The 18,915-nt window shown below is 37.2% G+C and overlaps 1 protein-coding gene across 4 annotated transcripts in view; it reads left to right on the top strand.

Annotated features, from left to right (window-relative positions):
• The window catches only part of pbx1b (pre-B-cell leukemia homeobox 1b), a 95,720-nt gene extending 81,545 nt beyond the window's left edge, over nt 1-14,175 (top strand). For 2 of the 4 annotated variants that reach the window (XM_077199864.1, XM_077199863.1), the window contains exons 4-9: nt 1,015-1,205; nt 2,849-2,984; nt 4,939-5,098; nt 7,227-7,339; nt 8,913-9,002; nt 11,935-14,175. In XM_077199864.1, the coding sequence (XP_077055979.1) occupies nt 1,015-1,205; nt 2,849-2,984; nt 4,939-5,098; nt 7,227-7,339; nt 8,913-9,002; nt 11,935-12,027 (783 nt within the window). In that variant the 3' untranslated portion in view covers nt 12,028-14,175. The remainder of the gene's footprint in view (nt 1-1,014; nt 1,206-2,848; nt 2,985-4,938; nt 5,099-7,226; nt 7,340-8,912; nt 9,003-11,934) is intronic. The other 2 variants (XM_077199865.1, XM_077199866.1) reach the window with 1 other exon arrangement.
• Nucleotides 14,176-18,915: the final 4,740 nt, after the last annotated feature.

The following is an 18,915-nucleotide window of genomic DNA, read 5'->3' as shown; positions in this document are numbered from 1 at the left end:
ATTCCTGTGATCAAAGCTGAATTTTCAGCATCATTACTCCAGTCTTCAGTGTCACATGATCCTTCAGAAATCATTCTATCTAATATGACAAAACTTTTCTGATTATTATCAGTGTTGAAAACAGCTTCATATTTTGGTGTAATGTTTTTTCAGTATTCTTTGATGAATAGAACGTTCAAAAGAACAGCATTTATTTTAAAATAGAAATAAGGTCTTAATATATTTTGAATAAAATGTACATTTATAAAGTTAGTCAAGGGTTTGTCTCAACCTTTCTTCATCCGCTCTGATCATTGGAGTTAACCAGACGACTGTTGCTTCTGTATGAGCTGTGTTGTGATTGGCTAACGTTTTTACTTGTAAAATGAGTGAAAAGAGTTACTGCCGTAAAAGTTGCCTAATACTGAATTGTTGTTGATATGTAACTGTGGGCGTTCATATGTTAATGAGCTTACCTTTGTGATGTCATAACATATAATTACTGAAAGAGTCTGTTTTATAGCTTAGTTTCAATAAATGTCCTGACTCATCTCAGTAAACTTTTTTTAAAATCAGAATTATAATGAGTTTTATTGCCAAGTATGTTTGCACACACATGATATAGTGTGTGTGTGTGTGTGTGTGTGTGTGTGTGTGTGTGTGTGTGTGTGTGTGTGTGTGTGTGTGTGTGTGTGTGTGTGTGTGTAATTTTCCAATAAATGAGCCCCTTAAGAGGTCACTTTAAACCATAACTTGTGATAACGCTGTGAAGTCTTCCACTTTTTCATTTTTTATGTTACATGTTTACTTTTATCGAAATGTATATTTCTTCGATTCTATAACTTCTCCTATTGGTTGTCTCTATCTGCTGCTTGTTTGATTGTTATAATAAGCAGATTGCTTGTCTCTTTGTCTGTCAACTGATTGTATTATTTTGTGAAGCGACCTTGTGTTCTTGAAAGGCGCTATAAAAAATAACCGTACTATTATTATTATTCTAGTAACATGCATCTGTCTCTGTCTGCCTCTGTCCAGGCGTGTAACGAGTTCACGACCCATGTGATGAACCTGCTGAGGGAACAGTCTCGCACACGGCCCATCTCGCCCAAAGAGATCGAGCGCATGGTGGGCATCATCCACCGCAAGTTCAGCTCCATCCAGATGCAGCTGAAGCAGAGCACCTGTGAGGCGGTGATGATCCTCAGGTCCCGCTTCCTCGACGCCAGGTCAGTGTGTCGCTTTTCTAACGCATTCTTCTCCACGCGCTTTAAGCGCTAAGCTTGTTACTACCACGTCCATGTCAACAAACGCTCCCGCTGTTTACTGTTTACACATGTGTTTTCCCGTTCCTGATCCTTCCTTCCCCAGACTCGCGCTTTCAGGGCCGCATCCAAACCCACACACGCTTTGCCGTGTTGAGTCCATCCCTTCTTCAATGTAATCGCTTGTTCTCTTTGAAACGTGCCTGGGATTTGCATACATTTCTTTGCGGATAAATCGCACTGGAAGCCTGGAGTCGGAGGCATAACATTTAAATGAGCTTCATGTTTCCTTCCAGCACTCCGAACCCATTCTCTGTGTCTTTGGAGCATGCTCAGTTCCTCTGATTAATCCTCTCTTCGGCTGAGACCATGCTGTGCTCATTTGCATTTAGTGAAGAGGGGTTTCGGGGAGGAAATCGGCTCACCCTTCAGTGCTGCATTTGTAAAACCCCCTGAGACGAGCTCCAACCGCACACTCTTAACCCACAGATGAGTGATGCCGAGAGGAGGTTGAATTCATTGGCACCCAAAGCTCAATTTACTGTCGTTTTAAAGCTCTTCACTTTCGAGTATGTGTGCGGTCTGCTTTATTCCTCTTTTCCATCTGCCTGCAGAATTTGTCTTTGCTCGTTTGAATTCATCTGGCACTTTTTCAGGAATATGCGCCTTATCCTGTGGAAATAGGAAGGCAGTTTATCTTTCTTATTTCCTTAAGTTATCAATCTCTGGAGGTCAAACTAAATATTAAACGTCCTGTTTCATGTAGTTTATGTATTTCATGTTACTGTTTGGGATTGAGATTCATTTGCAGTTTTGTTGTTTTCCAATAAACATCAAAATAAAATAAAGTAAAATAAATGGGTTACAGGGTTGCATATTCAGTTTTTATCAAGCTATCTCTCAGTAAAGAGCTACACTAGTTAGTTGGTATGCCATTATTGATCAACTGTATATTCCCCATAAAGTAAGAGAAAAATTACTGCTGTCAAATCGATTAATCACACACACACATACATATATATATATATATATATATATATATATATATATTCTTAATAAATGTATATATAGAACTAGTGTGAGTTTATATATATATATATATACTGTATGTATATACACAAACTTTTATTCTTTCATGTTAGATGCGATGCGATTAATCTGACAGCACTATAATTTATAATATAAATATAGTTTGACAGCACAAAAAAGTGTTTGATAATTTTTCCTACAGTAACTTTGGTTACAGGGTGGAAAAGTCAAGTTTTTTTAGGTACTTTTCATGCTAGGTTTAATTTGTTATCCAATTTTTCAATTGCACTACTTTATCTAACATTGAATAACTAGCACAATAGGGATAAAGTCAATAAAAAGGAAATGATAAAAATATGCATTCAAATGAAATATAATACAAAACAGTACAGTAATAAAAATATAAAAGATACACAGAATAATGTAAACAAATAGATAGAAATTATGCATGTAATTATAAACTGAATTACCTATTTACAGTAACGTTCAAATGAAAGTGGAATGATGCGACAAAACAAACTCACACAAGTTCTGTCACGATGTGCACATCTGATCTATCGCTCTTTCTGTCTGAACAGGAGGAAAAGACGAAACTTCAACAAACAGGCCACAGAGATCCTGAATGAATATTTCTACTCCCATCTCAGTAACCCGTATCCCAGCGAAGAGGCCAAAGAGGAGCTGGCCAAGAAATGTTCCATCACAGTCTCGCAGGTACGAACCCTTCATCATCTCATTCCTCAAATATTACACCCACAAAAACACATCATAGTTCAGTGATAGTGATATCATGGTTCTTTACTATTCAGTGTAGCATTGTTCTGAATGTCTATCATATTCATATACCATGCAATCTCAAAGAATACCTTAGAATTTCTATTGCACACTTTCCAATGATGTCCAAACACGCCATCTTGAGACACAGCCGATGTTTGATTCAACCTGTTTTGCATGTGAAATATATCAGTAATACTCACGTGAGTTCAACCTCATGCAACTGGAAAACAAAATCATTTGCAGCACGGCACTGCATGCCTCTTAGCATTTTTCATCTGCTGCGCTAAATGCATAATGCATTCTAAACTATTTAATAAATTTATCTGAAATGATTGTATGATGCATTTAGGCCTGGTTTTCAGTCAGGCTCGCGGGGATGAGTGATGACCGCCGCGCCGTTTGTAATATAGAAACACCTTTAGCCTCTCGCGGGAACGGGAAGCTTAGCCGCAGGATTGATTAGCTTTTCATCGTAATGGTGTTTATCATTAGCACAGAGCCTCATCCGCTGGTGTATTAGCAGTAATGGGCGTTAGTGTGTGTGTGTTGAGTGATTGCTGTCAGTGTGTGCTGTGATCATTGCTGCCAGCACACACTGACATACTGAGATTGGTATAAGTGATCGGTTTAGTCTTATGTTAGTGTGTGTGTGTGTGTGTGTGTGTGTGTGTGGTTAGACCTCTCTCCTTCTGTCCATCACATGTTCTGTCCATAACATCCATCGTTGTTGTGACATCGACCAGCCACTTATTTTTTAGCAGTAATGTAAACTTTTTTTTATCAAATGATGAACATTGATTGTGTAATTGGTGCTTTTTCTGTGCGTTTTATTGCTACATGATGAGAATGATGTACTGTAGTTTTGTCTTAAAACTATCACCTTATAAATTGGCTTAATTGAGAAGTTTGATTGCAATGCTAGCTTATCTAAAATGCGTATAAACAGTCAATATTTACAGTTGTCAGTATCTAATTGCTTCCACCATCATTAATTAATCGAAAGAAAACGCCCTACTACCTAAAAAAAAGTATTTTAGTAGTTAGATCAAATAAGATTTAAAAAAAATGCATTGCCTCATACACTACCGTTCAAAAGTTTGGGGTCGGTAAGATTTTCTTTTCTTTGATTTAGCAAGGATGCATTTAATTGATCAAAAGAGACAGTAAAACATTTATAATGTTTCAAAAGATTTTTAGGTTACACTTTATTTTAAGGTGTCCTTGTTACAGTGTTACAGTTAGGCTACATTTAAGTACTTGAGTAGTATTAATTAACTACATGTACTTACTATAGGGTTAGGGTTAGTTGCATGTAATTATGCATAATTTATAGTAATAAAATATAGTATAAAAAATTACATGTAACGTGTAACAAGCACACTGTAAAATAGTGTTACGGATTTATAATTCAAATAAATGCTGTTCATCAACGATTCCTGAAAATAATGCATCACAGTTTTTGCAAAATCTGAAGCAGCACAACTGTTTCCAACATTGACAATAATATTTCTTGATCATCAAATCATCCTTTTGTCATGTGACACTGAAGACTGGAGTTATGATGCTGAAAATTCAGCTTTGATCACAGGAATAAATTACAGTTTAAAACATATTCATGATTGTTATAAGATTTCACAATATTTCTATTAATAAATGCTATCTTGGTGAGCAAAAGAGACTTCTCTCAAAAACATAAAAAAATCTTTCCACCCCCACACTTTTGAACGGTAGTATTATGTATGTATTTGCGTACTGTGTAACATTTTATCTTCATTGCAAATGTCAGTCTAAAACCCTTTTTTATGTTTAATAGTCCATCATGATTTGTATCCTTGAGGTTCAAGAGGACACTGTTTAAAATCACATGTCTTGATGATGTTTTTGTCGGCAGGTGTCCAACTGGTTCGGAAACAAAAGAATCCGATACAAGAAGAACATCGGAAAGTTCCAGGAAGAAGCCAACATGTACGCCGCCAGAACGGCTGTGAGCGCAGCGAGTGTGTCCACACACGGCAGTCAGGCCAACTCTCCGTCCACCCCGAACTCAGCCGGTGAGACCCGAAACCCTTCACTGAGTCCCACCAGTCCTGGTCAAGTCAAGACACATTTATTCACACAGCGCTGTTTACAATACAGACTGTTTCACAGCAGCTTTACTGAGATAACAGGAAAATAATGCAACAAATATGACCAAAATAGCGTCACAGTTCAGCTTAAGTAAGTTCAGTGTTGGTTCATTTTTGTTGTAAAAAGGTTATTAATTTAGTTAATTTATATATTTATATACAGGGTTCCCACGGGTCCTTGAAATCCTTGAAAGTTTGTGATTCTGGGAAAAAAAATTCAAGGCCCTGGAAAGTTTGAAAATAACATACATAGATACAGCTCCTTGAAAGTGCTTGAATTTATTTTGTGCAAAAATTCTATATTATTACTAAAATATTTATTTACATTAGTTACGCGCATTTAATGCGTTACATTAAGTGTTTCCCGCATAAGGTACTTTGTGTTGAACATTGCCATGACATACACACGCTTACAAAACTACTACGATGGTACCTCAGCGTTTGTTGTTGGACACAAAAAAAGTGTCCCCACATTAAGTCCTTGAATTTGAGGGGTTTTGACCTGGAAAGTCCTTGAAAGCTCCTTGAATTTGAAGTTAACAAAGGTGTGTTTCTCCGCTCTGGAGAAAACTGTGATGTCATCGTCCAGCTCAGTTCAGTTCTCATATAATGGTGTCAATGCAGGCAGATCAATAATATTGTTGAACATTAAATTAAATGTCCCAACTAAGCAAGCAAAAAGCCAAAGGCAACAAAGGTGAAAAAATGTGACAGTGGCAATGAACCAAAACTCCTCCAGGTGACAGAATGGAGAAAGAAAAGAAAATAAAGGCAGGACTTTTTTGAGGACTGGTGACCTCGTGTGTCGATGCTGCTGTAAAGCTGGTTTCTTTCATGTAACTTTACTGCATGTCAGGCTATAACACATTCAAATATTTGATGTGTTTTTATTGGAACAGAATGAGTGCTGTGCGGATCACAACATGTCCACGTCTCAGTGCTTCTCTTTGTGTAACTCAGGACTTGTCTAGATAAAACAAACCGCTTTTTGCTCCGTTAAAGCCATGAGAACTTGTCTATAGAGTTAAGTGAGAGTTAATTCTACACAAACAACAAAAAAAGACTGTAATGGAGAGACAAATTAATAAAAATACACTATACTGTTAATACATTTGGGGTCGGTAGGAAATATGTTTTTTGAAAGAAGTCTTGTTTGCTCATCAAGGCTGCATTTATGTGATTATAAATACAGTAATAAAAGTATAATATAGTGAAATATTATTGCAATTCAAAAGAACTGTTTTCTACGTGAATATATGTTAAAATGTAATGTATTCCTGTGATCAAAGCTGAATATTCAGCATCATTACTCCAGTCTTCAGTGTCACATGATCCTTCAGAAATCATTCTAATATGATGATTTGCTGCTCAAGAAAAATTTATGATTATTATCAATGTTGAAAACAGTTGAGCTGCTTCATAATTTTGTGGAAACCATTAATTTTTCACGATTCTTTGATGGATAGAAAGTATAAAAGAGCATTTATTTCAGAGAGAATTTTTGTGACATTATAAAGTCTTTATTGTAAGTCTTTATTGTAACTTTTGATCAATTCAATGTTGCTGCATTAAAGTATTAATTTCTGTGGGGAAAAAAAATCGTACTGACCCTAAACTTTTGAACGATAGTGTACATAAAGAAAAATACAGTTATAAATGTTATGTATTTTAAAAGTTAGTCTTGTGCAAAGAATTGTTTCACACATCTTTATGAGATATCAGATTAGAAAATAAATTGAGATCCAAATGATGTCTCAGCATATACATTTTAAATTGCATCAAATTAAATATGGCATTTGTTCTCAATTGGTCGATTATTATAAAATGATTAAGAATTCAATTAAAAATCAAACTTGCACAAATCTGAGCTATTATCTGTGTTGTGGAGCTTTCTCTCGCTGCCGGCTGAATCTCCTGCTTTGCAACAATCCTTTGTCTTCTTTACGGTCTGCTTTATGATCTTAAAGCTTATCTAACTATATCTCTGGAAGTTTTCAGACTCATTTTCTCTGGCTTATTCTGTCTCTCTCTGTCATGTTTGTGCACCTCTCAGGTTCTGCTGGCTCTTTTAGCATGTCAAACTCTGGCGATTTGTTTATGAGTGTTCAGCCTCTGAACGGGGACTCGTACCAGGGCTCTCAGGTGGGAGCCAATGTGCAGTCACAGGTACAGTGCCAATAAACCACTACAGAAACCTCCGAGCAGCAAGTTTCTCTCGTGTGTGTGTGTGTGTGTGTGTGTGTGTGTGTGTGTGTGTGTGTGTGTGTGTGTGTGTGTGTGTGTGTGTGTGTGTGTGTGTTTGAGTACACTTTATTATGATGGTCCCCTTTAGACATTCTTTGACTATAAGTAACATTGCACCTACTTGTCTGCTAACTCTCATTAGTTATTAGAGTATAATAAGGGGTTTGGGTTAGTAGAATAAGTTGACATGTACTTGCAAAGTTACTTATAGTCAGTAGAATGTGTTTGGAGAGCATCAAAACAAAGTGTTAGCAGATATTAAGCTGACTGTCTACTAATACTCTAATGAGAGTCAGTTGACATGTAGCTGCAATATTACTTATAATCTAAAGGGGACCATCAAAATATAGGTTTACGTTTTTTTTAAGTAAATTTGAAATGTTGAAAAAGATACCTTGTGAACTGCCTCTCTACATAAGAAGCTGACTGAGTTTGAACCAGATTTGAAACACTTTACTTACTGTAGACAGCAACTCTAATAATGACTTCTGTTTGACATTAGCATGTTACTAACAAAACCAATACATGGTTGGAAAATAGGAAAGTTTGATCATGAACTTTTCTATTAATACTTTTCATGAAATATACACAGCCGTTAAGAAAGTTTGGGGTCAGTAAGATTTTACATTTCTTTGGAAAGAAATTAATATTTTTATTCTGCAAGGATGCATTAAATTGATCAAAAGAGACAGTGAAGACATTTATAATGTTACAAACGATTTCTATTTCTAATAAATGCTGTTCTTTTGAACTTTCTATTCATCAAAGAATCGTGAGAAAAAAACCTATCACGGGTTTAACAAAAAACTGAAGCATCACAACCGTTTTCAACATTGATAATAATCATAATTGTTTCTTCAAATTAGAATGATTTTTTAAGGATCATGTGACACTGAAGACTGAATTAATGATGCTGAAAATTCAGCTTTGAACACAGAAATAAATTACATTTGAACATATATTCACATAGAAAACAGTTATTTTAAATTGTAATAATTTTTCACTGTTTTTACTGTATTTTTGATCAAATAAATGCATCCTCGGTGCGCAGAAGAGACTTAGCGATCTTAGCAACCCCAAACTTTTGAACCGTAGAGTAAGTATATTTGTAATCAACATTTCTCTGTTTCGTCCTCAATTTTGGCTTGATGCAATGCATTCTGGGGTCTACCACAGTGCTACTGTAGAAATGAGGCATCTTATAAGGCAGTGTATGGAATATACACATCTTAAAATGCTGTCTAAGGCTATAGGCAGCTCACTAGGTTTCAGAACAGAGCCAGAGAGACTATTGTTTGCATGTCATCTTGTGTTTGTACGTCTGTGTTTCATCGTGTTTTCTTTGTCTTTTATTGTTGTTTGCTTTCTTTGACCTTGCTTTCTTCTTTGACGTGTCGTCTGACTTTGCTTTGTTTGCGTGCGTCGCTTCATCCGACCTTGCGTTCGCGCTTTTTTTTTGTGCGCTCTGACCTTGCCGTGTTGTTTTGTGTTTCAGGTGGATACCCTTCGCCATGTTATCAGCCAGACAGGAGGATACAGTGACGGCCTTGCAGCAAACCAGATGTACAGTCCGCAGGGCATCAATGTAAGGCGAGAAAAAACACTTCTTTTTTTCCCCCTTCCTCTTGTTTTGCCCTCTACCAATTATTTCAAAGCCATAGGGCTCAGAATGCCACTTAGTGGGACTTGTCTGGGAATCGTGGTCACTTAGTTGATTGCCTGTGTGTCGTGAACGCCACGGGCGGCACTGCCCAGCGAGACGTGGACACGAGACCGGCCCGGGTCTGTCTGAACCCATCACATCCAATCAGATCGGCCCGGCACCTGCAGCCACACACCCCGCTGACGGGAACGGGGGAGAACAGGTGACACCGGCTGCAAATATATGAGTCCTCGTCGTGCCCCAAAGTCACCTGACCCTGATTATCCCCCAAAGGGCGGCAGAGAAAAACACTCCGCGGACAATCTCGCAGCCGAACGCTAAAAATAAAGCCGTGGTGAAACGCTCGTAGGAGGACATCCTGAGTGTGTTCGGGAAGCGGGGGAACGGGAGGGGCGCTGCTGGCAACTTGGCGCGAGGAGAAAATTCACAGCGACAAGCCGTGTGGTAAAGAGCAAAATCAATACGACAGACACACGGGGAGCGGAGTGTGGACTCGGGACAGCAATCCAAGCACATTGCTCAGATCAGGTTCCTGCCGAGCTAATGGGCTTGACAGCGAGCCGAGAGAGGTGGGGGGAGGGGGGGGGGGGGGGGTCAGCGTCTCTGTCCCGCTTACGTTCTGTCGCGCTTCGCTGGCCGTATGTTAATGAGATCATACGCGTTCGGGGGGGGGGGGGGGGGGGGGGGTCGCACGGATGTATGCAAATCCTGTGTTTTCCTGGATCCGTGTGGAGATCTGCGGGATCAGAGGATTGTGGGCTTGACTTTGATGTGCAGACACTGAGAACGTCAAGCATTTTTAGAAAGCATTGAATACAGGACAGTCATTTAGGCACAAGTGGCACCATACAAATTCATATTTAACTAAGCATAAAATTCAGTTTGAAACATAAAAAATAAAAAAAATATTTTTATTCAGCAAGGATACATTAAATACAAATGTATTGTTAATACATACAAAGCCGGATGATGAATTCATATTTAATTAAGCATAAAATTCAGTTTGAGACATTAAAAAAAAACATATTTTTTTTTCTTTTTATTCAGCAAGGATGCATTACCTATTCATCAAAAAAATATATATAAAGCAGCGCAACAGTTTTCAACATTGATAATAATCAGAAATGTTTCTTGAGCAGCAAATCGTCACATTAAAAAATCTTACAGACCCCATACTTTTGAATGGTAGTTTATAATATTATATAATATAGAAAAGGTCATTAAAATGTATTACAACTTAAAAGGATTTACATTGTTACTGAAAATTTTCTAACCATTAAATACTGCTTGTGTCTCTATAAAAAATCATTTTATTCAAATTTTTCCAAATTAATCCTCATCCATAGAAATGCATTTTTCAGAAGGTGTTTGATATTAGATATTATTTTTAAATTGGTAGCAAATGATTGCATCAACATGAAACGAGTGCATATATCAGTTAATTTAAGACTGTGAATGTGGCTGGTTTGAAATATCTTGTTTTAAAATGCATGTACAGCCGCCCCAAAAATATTAAGTGACATTTATAAATGTCTGAATGTCATTGCATTAGATAAGTTCACCGCATGAACTATGAACATTTTCCACTAGCATTTTAAAACCACAGTGTGTGTGTGTGTGTGTGTGTGTGTGTGTGTGTGTGTGTGTGTGTGTGTGTGTGTGTGTGTGTGTGTGTGTGTGTGTGTGTGTGTGTGTGTGTGTGTGTGTGTGTGTGTGTGTGTCTTTGCAATTAATAACACTTGCTTTGTTATTTTATTTTCTAACGCAATGACACTCATGCATTTTTATTGTGACATAAGTGTAGATTAAATTAAACCGTACATTAAATTAAGTTTATTTAAATGTATTGCCGTAAGCATTAGTGGCATTTTATATTGTGCATTCATCTGACTCTTGACATCCACAGCCTCATTTAAAGAGTTTGAAGAACAGGAGCATTTCCTCGTAGCGTCGCTGTGTGTGAGATTACTGATGGCTTCCACATTTCTTTCTCTCTGTCCTTCCTGATTCCTGTTTTATTCTCAGTCTTGATTCTTTTCTCTCGTTGTCTCTCAGTATTTGTGTGTGTGTGAGTTCAAATGACAGCCGTTACACACACTGAGCGACAGAAACCTGTGCTGTCAACAAAATTACTGATAAAACTGTAGCAGACAAAGGGTTTTCTTAGACTTTGTAAGCAGTAACAAAAATGATTGTTTTATTTTTTTAAGAAGAATCTTATACTCAGTAAGGCTGCATTTATTTGATCAAAAACAGTAAAATTGTGAAATATTATTACAATTTCAAATGACTGTTTTCTATGTTGAATATTTGTGAAAATGTAATTTATTCCTGTGATCAAAGCTGAATTTTCAGCATCATTACGTCACATGATCCTTCAGGAATCATTCTAATATGATGACTTGCTGGTCAAGAAACATCTCTGATTATTATCAATGTTGAAAACAGTTACATTTTTGTGGAAACCGTGAAACATTTTATATCTCAGGATTCTTTGAAGAATAGAAAGTTCTTTTCTGTCACTTTTTAACATTTTTACATTTTTTAATGCATCCTTGTTGTATAAATTTCTTTAAAAAAGGCACAAAAACAACTAAATGACCCCAAACTTTTGAACGGTAGTGTGTGAGTGAAATTGTGTGTGTGTGCGTACACACACATCCTCAAAATGTTAAAAAATTTAGTCTGTTTGCAACTAAATCGTTGTGTCTGTCCATTTAAATGATATTCCAGACAGAGTAAAATGGACTGAAATAATGGATTTGACATGAAAATATTGACTGACAAGCTATTTTTGTCCTGATATTGTGATGTAATGAGTCCCTCATGCTGTGTGTGTTGTTCTCTCCGTCAGGCGAACGGTGGCTGGCAGGACCCCACCACCCCTTCCTCCGTCACCTCCCCCACAGAAGGACCCGGAAGCGTTCACTCCGACACCTCCAACTGATCCTCCACACACACACACACACACACACACACACGGACTCTCTGCATCACGCCACACGCTCTTCCCTCCAGTGTGTAAAGGACTTGTGTGAACACAACAGTGCATCATCATCATCATCATCCCTCATCTTCATGCTACCTCTCAAAACATTATGTGTCTGCAAACAGATCCAAACCAAGACAATAGACTAGTTCCAGAAATAACCCAATGCCTTTCATCGTCACAACAAACATCACGTTTTGCAATTTTACCATAGTGCCAAAGTACTTTTATACATCTCTTTAGTAACATTTACACAACAGATTTTACATTATAATGGACGTATTATGCTTGAAAAAGCAGTTGATTGGGTTCACACACTGCCTCAACTTCACTTCTGTTCGTCTAATAACCTTTAATAATCTCCTGAATATTTAGAGCCAGATTTACTAAACAGGGCAAATTATCAAGAGTGCACAATCCCATAAAAGCGCCGATGGGAGTGTGAAGTTCAGTGCGTGATCTACTGACGACACACTAACGAAAGAACAGACGCAGCGGAACATTTCCATAATGACCAACACAATCTGAGCAGCGCAAATTACCATCTGGGTTAAAACATGCTTTTTTTGGGTGGTAAATAATGGCACAAATACCAGTAAATTGACAAACGCAAACCTTAGTAAATCACCTTGCATGATTCATTTAAACACTCTCCTCTCATAAATGTTGCGTCTGAAAGAGAAACTCCTACAAATGCATATGTAATAAGGGACGCAAAAATAACCCCGTCCCCGTATTTTCACTGCGTGTCTTTAGTAAATCCTGACTGTAGTTTGGGTTGCACGGGTTTGCACCGGAGCAAGCTGTTAGTAAATCTGGCCCTTGGTCGTTTAGATTATGTTTATGTACATAAGGGAAACTCATAATTTCCCTGCTTTAATGAGAAATAAAGGCAATGCAGTTATTAAGCCTAGTTTTCATTTTTAAAGATTATCATCATGTTATTTTGCATCTTAAATAAGATTCACATGCATCACAGAATGATATTCATTTACAGACACACGAATCCCTTTATATATCATCATCATCATCATCATTGAAGGATTTTCATTGGCGCACATGAGAATGCAATAAAACGGAAATCCGAAGAAGTGAACAAATCCCAAATGTGAAATGGCTTTCTTTTACAGCTTCGTCCCACGTCAGCCTTCTCTTCGGGCGACTTTGATACCAAAAACCCCAGACGTGTCCGTTCTTTACGTTGACATCACTCAACACTGTTCATGTTGTAAATGGTGTAATATCTTGTGCGCTGGGATGCGTTTCTCACGAATGTCCACGGTGCGTTATACACTCGAAACCAAAAATCCAGCTGGAAATCCGTCGCGTTTCTCTAGAAGAAAAGGAAAAGCTAATGATGGCACACAAATGCAGAAATCGTTTGGATATATTTTTGATGCCCTCCCGTTGTGAATAGCCGATTCTCGTTTCTTATTTCATATTGGGCTTGTTTACAGGGCGGCCATATATTTTATTTTCTCGCAAGCATAATGTGAATGCGCGCTAGCTTCTATATATGTAGATGTGCACCTTTGCTCTTGTTTTGCTCTTTTTATTACAATCACATCCACGTGTGAAGTGACACGTACGGTCTTTATACGGATGGATCTGAGCGCGTGTGAGGGATGAAGAGATCAGGGTCACTGCAAGGAAAGTGTTGTGACTGAGAATGAGGTTTTGGACAGGCCTAGTCCTGCATCCTCACTCCGGAAGCGTTTCCCTCCGCTCACGACGTGTGTATCACTGCCTGCCCAGCAGCGCCATACTCACAAAAGCCTCATATAATGATGCTTTTAGTTTTTGCATATACAGCGGTTTGTAAAACATCAAATGTTTACTTTGTTGCATGTCTTTTGTTCTTTAAACTCCTGCAGTGTTTTTGAATGTTTCTTCTTTTTTATATCAAGCGCAGAGACATTCTCTTGTCAAGTTTTAACTTTTAAGATCTCTGCATATGTATAAAAGGAATAAAATGGAACAGCAAACTATTGTCTTTTTGATTCCAACTCGTTTCTGTGAAGAAAAAACTAACAAGGTGTAGGTTTTTTGGTCTCTTCATTTGTACTGGTATTGCATATTCAGAATAAATAGATTCTTTTGTTGCCATATGTTTCTCTCTGGTGTCTGATTTCATGTTGAATTAAAAACAGTGCTTTACTTTAACATGTTAAATGTCATTAATGTCTGATCACAGGGTGATTTTGACATACGAGAATTTCTGTATTGCATCTGTTCTATTGATTGAATTGGAAATATCATGAAATAACACTTTACAGCAAGCTCCCATTAGTTAACGCATTAACTAACAATGAGCAATTCATTTGTTACAGTATTTATTCAATACAACTCTTCATTGTTAGTTGATGTTAGCTCAGGTCCATTAATCATATTAACAGATACAACGGGTTTGTAAGATTAATGATGTGCTTTAGAAGTATTTTTTCATTATAAGTTCATGTTAATTAATGTAGTTAACAAATGAACCTTATTGTAAAGTGTGAAAGTGTTACTATTTTCAGTTAAATGAAAAGAGAAATGGCATTTATCTCCTTCTCCAGATGAAACTGAGAATATGCATGATTTTGTGTGAGTTTTATTTTTCTCGGGATGCAAAAGATCAGTTTGTTTTTAGTCTGGTCCGATTTTGAGCAGATGACGACTGACAGAAATGTCAGACTTATTAAGAAATATTGTACATTTTGATCTGGCTTTCTGCATTTTGTAAGGGAACACACTGAAGATCATGTTTAAACACCTTCAGAAAAATGTGAAACACTTATATTTATGGTTCATTCTCAGGAAAAGCTGCCATTTGTGAGCAAACAGAATAATCAAATGAATATGAATTAACTGTAGTGTCATTTTTAAATACTGTTTTCCCATTTAAATAGCAAATTTCCACAGCCAATTCATTACCATTGCACTTAAATTGATAGCATTTTTTTTTTAAAACTACATTGGCTTATATTTTACTTTTATTAAAGTGAACAAAAATCATGCTTTTTCAATATGTTGTGTAGTAGCTACTGTCTTTAAATGATTCATGCTTTTTCTGTGAAAGCATTCTGCTCTCACTCTGAGAAGAAAGGGTTCTATATAGGAAACTTAATGGGGTTATATCTAATTATTATGTATTAATCACTTTTTACTGCTAATGTATGAACCGCTTGTAATGACTCTTAAAAAATCGAGACCTTCCCCGACTTCCTAGGCTGTCTATGAAAGCATGTAGACTGATTTTAACATAGGCTACTTTTATCACTAAAAAAATGAAATAACACATAAAACATTTAAGTATTATGTAATCATTAAAGACATTTCCCCTTATATAGAACGTTTTTGCCATAAAGGGTTCTTTAGAATTGAGTCAAGAACCCTAGAGTTCTATATAGAACCCCATTGAACCTTTATGAAGCCAGCACATATATATGCTGACCATCATCATCTGAATACCGGAGGTCATGTGTGCTTCCTACTGTAATTACAGTCTGGTACTGTAAATAAAATAAAATAATAAAAAAGACAAATTGAGAGTTCAGCAATAGCCTTTTAAAATGAAATTATAAAAACAAAAAAAGAATACTAATCCTGAAACCTTTCCGGGCACAAATGCCAGCGTTTCCTGAGAATGTCCCTATAGCGGATGCTGTTTTACCACGGTAACATCACTCCAGACTCTCTCTCACATGTTAAATGTGCTCGTTCAGTCTATTGTTCCCGAGTGCACTTCATAAATACACGAGTCCTCGGTGGAGAGCGTCTCACTCTATCTGCTGTTTCAGGAGCGTCTCTCTGAAAGGTCAGCAGCCGAGGGACTGAGGTCTGGAAAACAAATTAAGGGAGGAAGATGAATGCAAAGCAAAGCACTGTGCCTTTATTGATGGCCACCATTTAGAGGATCTCTGTAGTCCATTTTTCTCTCGCCACGAGCGGGACCTTGTTTCAAATTGAATTCAGAGCCTAAATCTCTGAGTGAAGTCAAAATGCAGGATTGAGCTTCACAAACACCAGCGTAAAGAGAACATCACAAATCACTGAAGAAAACACTGAAGATAAAATGGGGGAAAAAAACACTTTATAATCAGTTCATATATATATATATATAATAGGCTATATATATACATATATTTTGTGTATGTATATAAATATATTTTATTAATAATGGCATCATAATTAAATTAGAATAAATGATATATTGGTTATAATCAATAATTCTTCATGTATACACTGTTAGCAATTGATGTAATTTTCACAATAAATTTTACAACATCACATTGTATTCATGTTTTTATTGTAAATGCAAATGCACGATGGGAAATGGACAGGAAATTCCCAGCAACTTAGTTGCAGTAAATATACAGTCAATTGTAATAAATTACAGCATTTTACTGTAATAATGTTAATATAATCACAGTAGCACTGCTGTATAAATACAGTACTTTATTGTAACAGTACAAATCCTGTATATTACTTGCTGTAAATTTACTGCAATTAGTTGCCAGGACTTTCCTGTAAAATTACAATAAATTGTTAACAGTGTACATATACAAATATATTATATATGTATTGCATTATATATTATTAATAATAACATCATATAACAATTATAATACATTAGAATACTTACTAATTCATGATTTATTATACTTTTAAAGAGAATAGTACACTAAATCACATGATCAGAAAGATCAAACCCTTTATTATTTTTAAAGGATAATTAATATCGCAGCAGAACAGGGTTGAATTGAAAGTGAAGGAACAAAGATTCTGCACATATTTTGAGGCACACCAATATATGCTACTGTAATAGGCTACAATATAACATAACACCATTGAAATAAAACAATAGTGAAAGTCTTGAGCTTCTTTCTTCTTTTATTTACATAAAAATAAACATTCACAATCCAGAAATGCAATGCATTTTTTTTTATTCCAAATTGCATCATTCACTAAATCCGTCTTCTGAAAAACAAAATGTAAAACAACATATAGAAGCGTGTTTTCGCGTTCTGCATAATGCACGAGGTAGGCTACCGTATTGGCAGCACAATGCACAGACACACACACACACACGTGTGTGATGCTCATCTGTGAGCCGCAGGGGTGGATGGGAACATGTCTCAGGTCTACAGGGCAGAATTAAAGCCGTGTGTGTGCGTGTGCGTGCGTGCGTGTGTTGTGTGTGTGTGTGTGCGCGCGTGTGTGGGGGTTACAGAGCAGACCAGAGGGAGGATGAGCATCTTATCTCCTCTCGTCTCTATCGAGCATGTGAAGTGTGTTCTGCACGAGAGCTTTATCATATTGACATGCTGGATGAGGCTCGAGAATTGTGCAGCTGTAAGGATTTATCTCCATCATAAGTTCCTCCCTGATGGCTCGAGCTGAATTGGCACAGAGAATAGAGATCAGGTTAGATGTTGCTGTTGATTTTCCGCTTAATTCACGAGGACGTACAGTATATGCACGTCACACAGGGCGGGTGTATTCATTAAGTGTCCCGTTCGCATCCTCCACCCACAGGGAGATAAACATATCCCTCTGCCTCACACACCAACCTTTCCTAAAAAGAGATGCGTTCAGTCCCATTTGGGTAAGATTCACGCAGCTCACGGTGTCACTCACGCGTTTCATGTGGATCAAACCGCAGAACGCCTCGGAAATCTGGGAACGGTGGCAGTGCTTATCCGAGATGAACTTTTGCGATGTGGGTGTTGAAGTTAAACAGCGCAGCTTTAGAGATGCGCCTAAAGCGTCTCGTGTTAATGAATCAGACATGCGTTCTCGCATTGTGCGCGAGCATCTTTGAAAAGAACGCCTCGAGACAAACAGAAACTTATCTCTTTGAAACACGAACTGAAAACGAAGCGCGAAAGTGTGGGATGCGGTGTGTTGATGCGGATACAATCTAAACACCCTTGAAAGACGATGGCAGATTGTCAGAGTCCTGGAGGAAGCTCATCCAGACCTGTGTCTATTCTGTCTTTCTTGTCAAACAATTATCACTGTTTTGAAGGATTAAAAGTGCGTTTGGCAGAACAAAAAGCCTGTTTGATTTGCAGTTTTACTGTTTTCCGACACATTCTGCTGGTTTGTGGGTTAGGTTAAGTTGATTTGTTTGTTATTTAAGTGTGTGTACTCAGGGTTACATGGGTAAATCTTTGTTGTTATTTCTGTCTCAGCTCAGATCTGGTGAGCTCTACATTTCTCTGAAACAGAAGAGTTTTCTGAATAACTGAAGTCTGAGGCTCAGATGAGACTGAAGGCCGTTCCTCTGTCCCTGCCGCACTGAACACTGGGAAATGCCCTGCAATATGACAAGACACGTGCTTCAATATCTGTGAACTTCATTTTGAAATCATAAGCCTATAGATGATAGAATTCATCCAAGACAACAAGAACAATAAAAAACAAATAGACAACAAATTCACTTTTTTTTGGACAAGTTAAAAAACTTACATTGAAGTGTTTGCCAGTGCAAAATTGCATTATTGTTTCCATTTAGGGATGCACTGATATAAAAAACTTTGGCCGATAACCGATAATTTTAGATTTAAAAGCCGATAACTGATATATTCTAAATCCAAATTTTTAAATGATTTTTGAGAGCCTGATTCACCATAAAAAGCCACTTCCCAAGCACTTCAACATAAATCAAATATATGGTACAGTAGCCTACTTTGAACCAGTGTAAGTTTTACAATTCATTTCACACTCCTATATGGTCAACTTTCTTTATCAGGTGAAATCTATTGGCTTTATAATGCAAACAAGTCATTGAACAACATTACTTGCATATTATTACAGTTTTTCTCAGTCGCTTTGGTGCGTTTTTCACATCATCCCTAA

This window comes from Siphateles boraxobius, unplaced genomic scaffold, assembly GCF_051911475.1.
Source record: "Siphateles boraxobius isolate OS27281-9 unplaced genomic scaffold, OSU_SipBor_1 41, whole genome shotgun sequence".
Taxonomy (NCBI): domain Eukaryota; kingdom Metazoa; phylum Chordata; class Actinopteri; order Cypriniformes; family Leuciscidae; genus Siphateles; species Siphateles boraxobius.
Note: the sequence above shows the minus strand (reverse complement) of the source record. Positions and strands in the feature narration are given on the sequence as shown.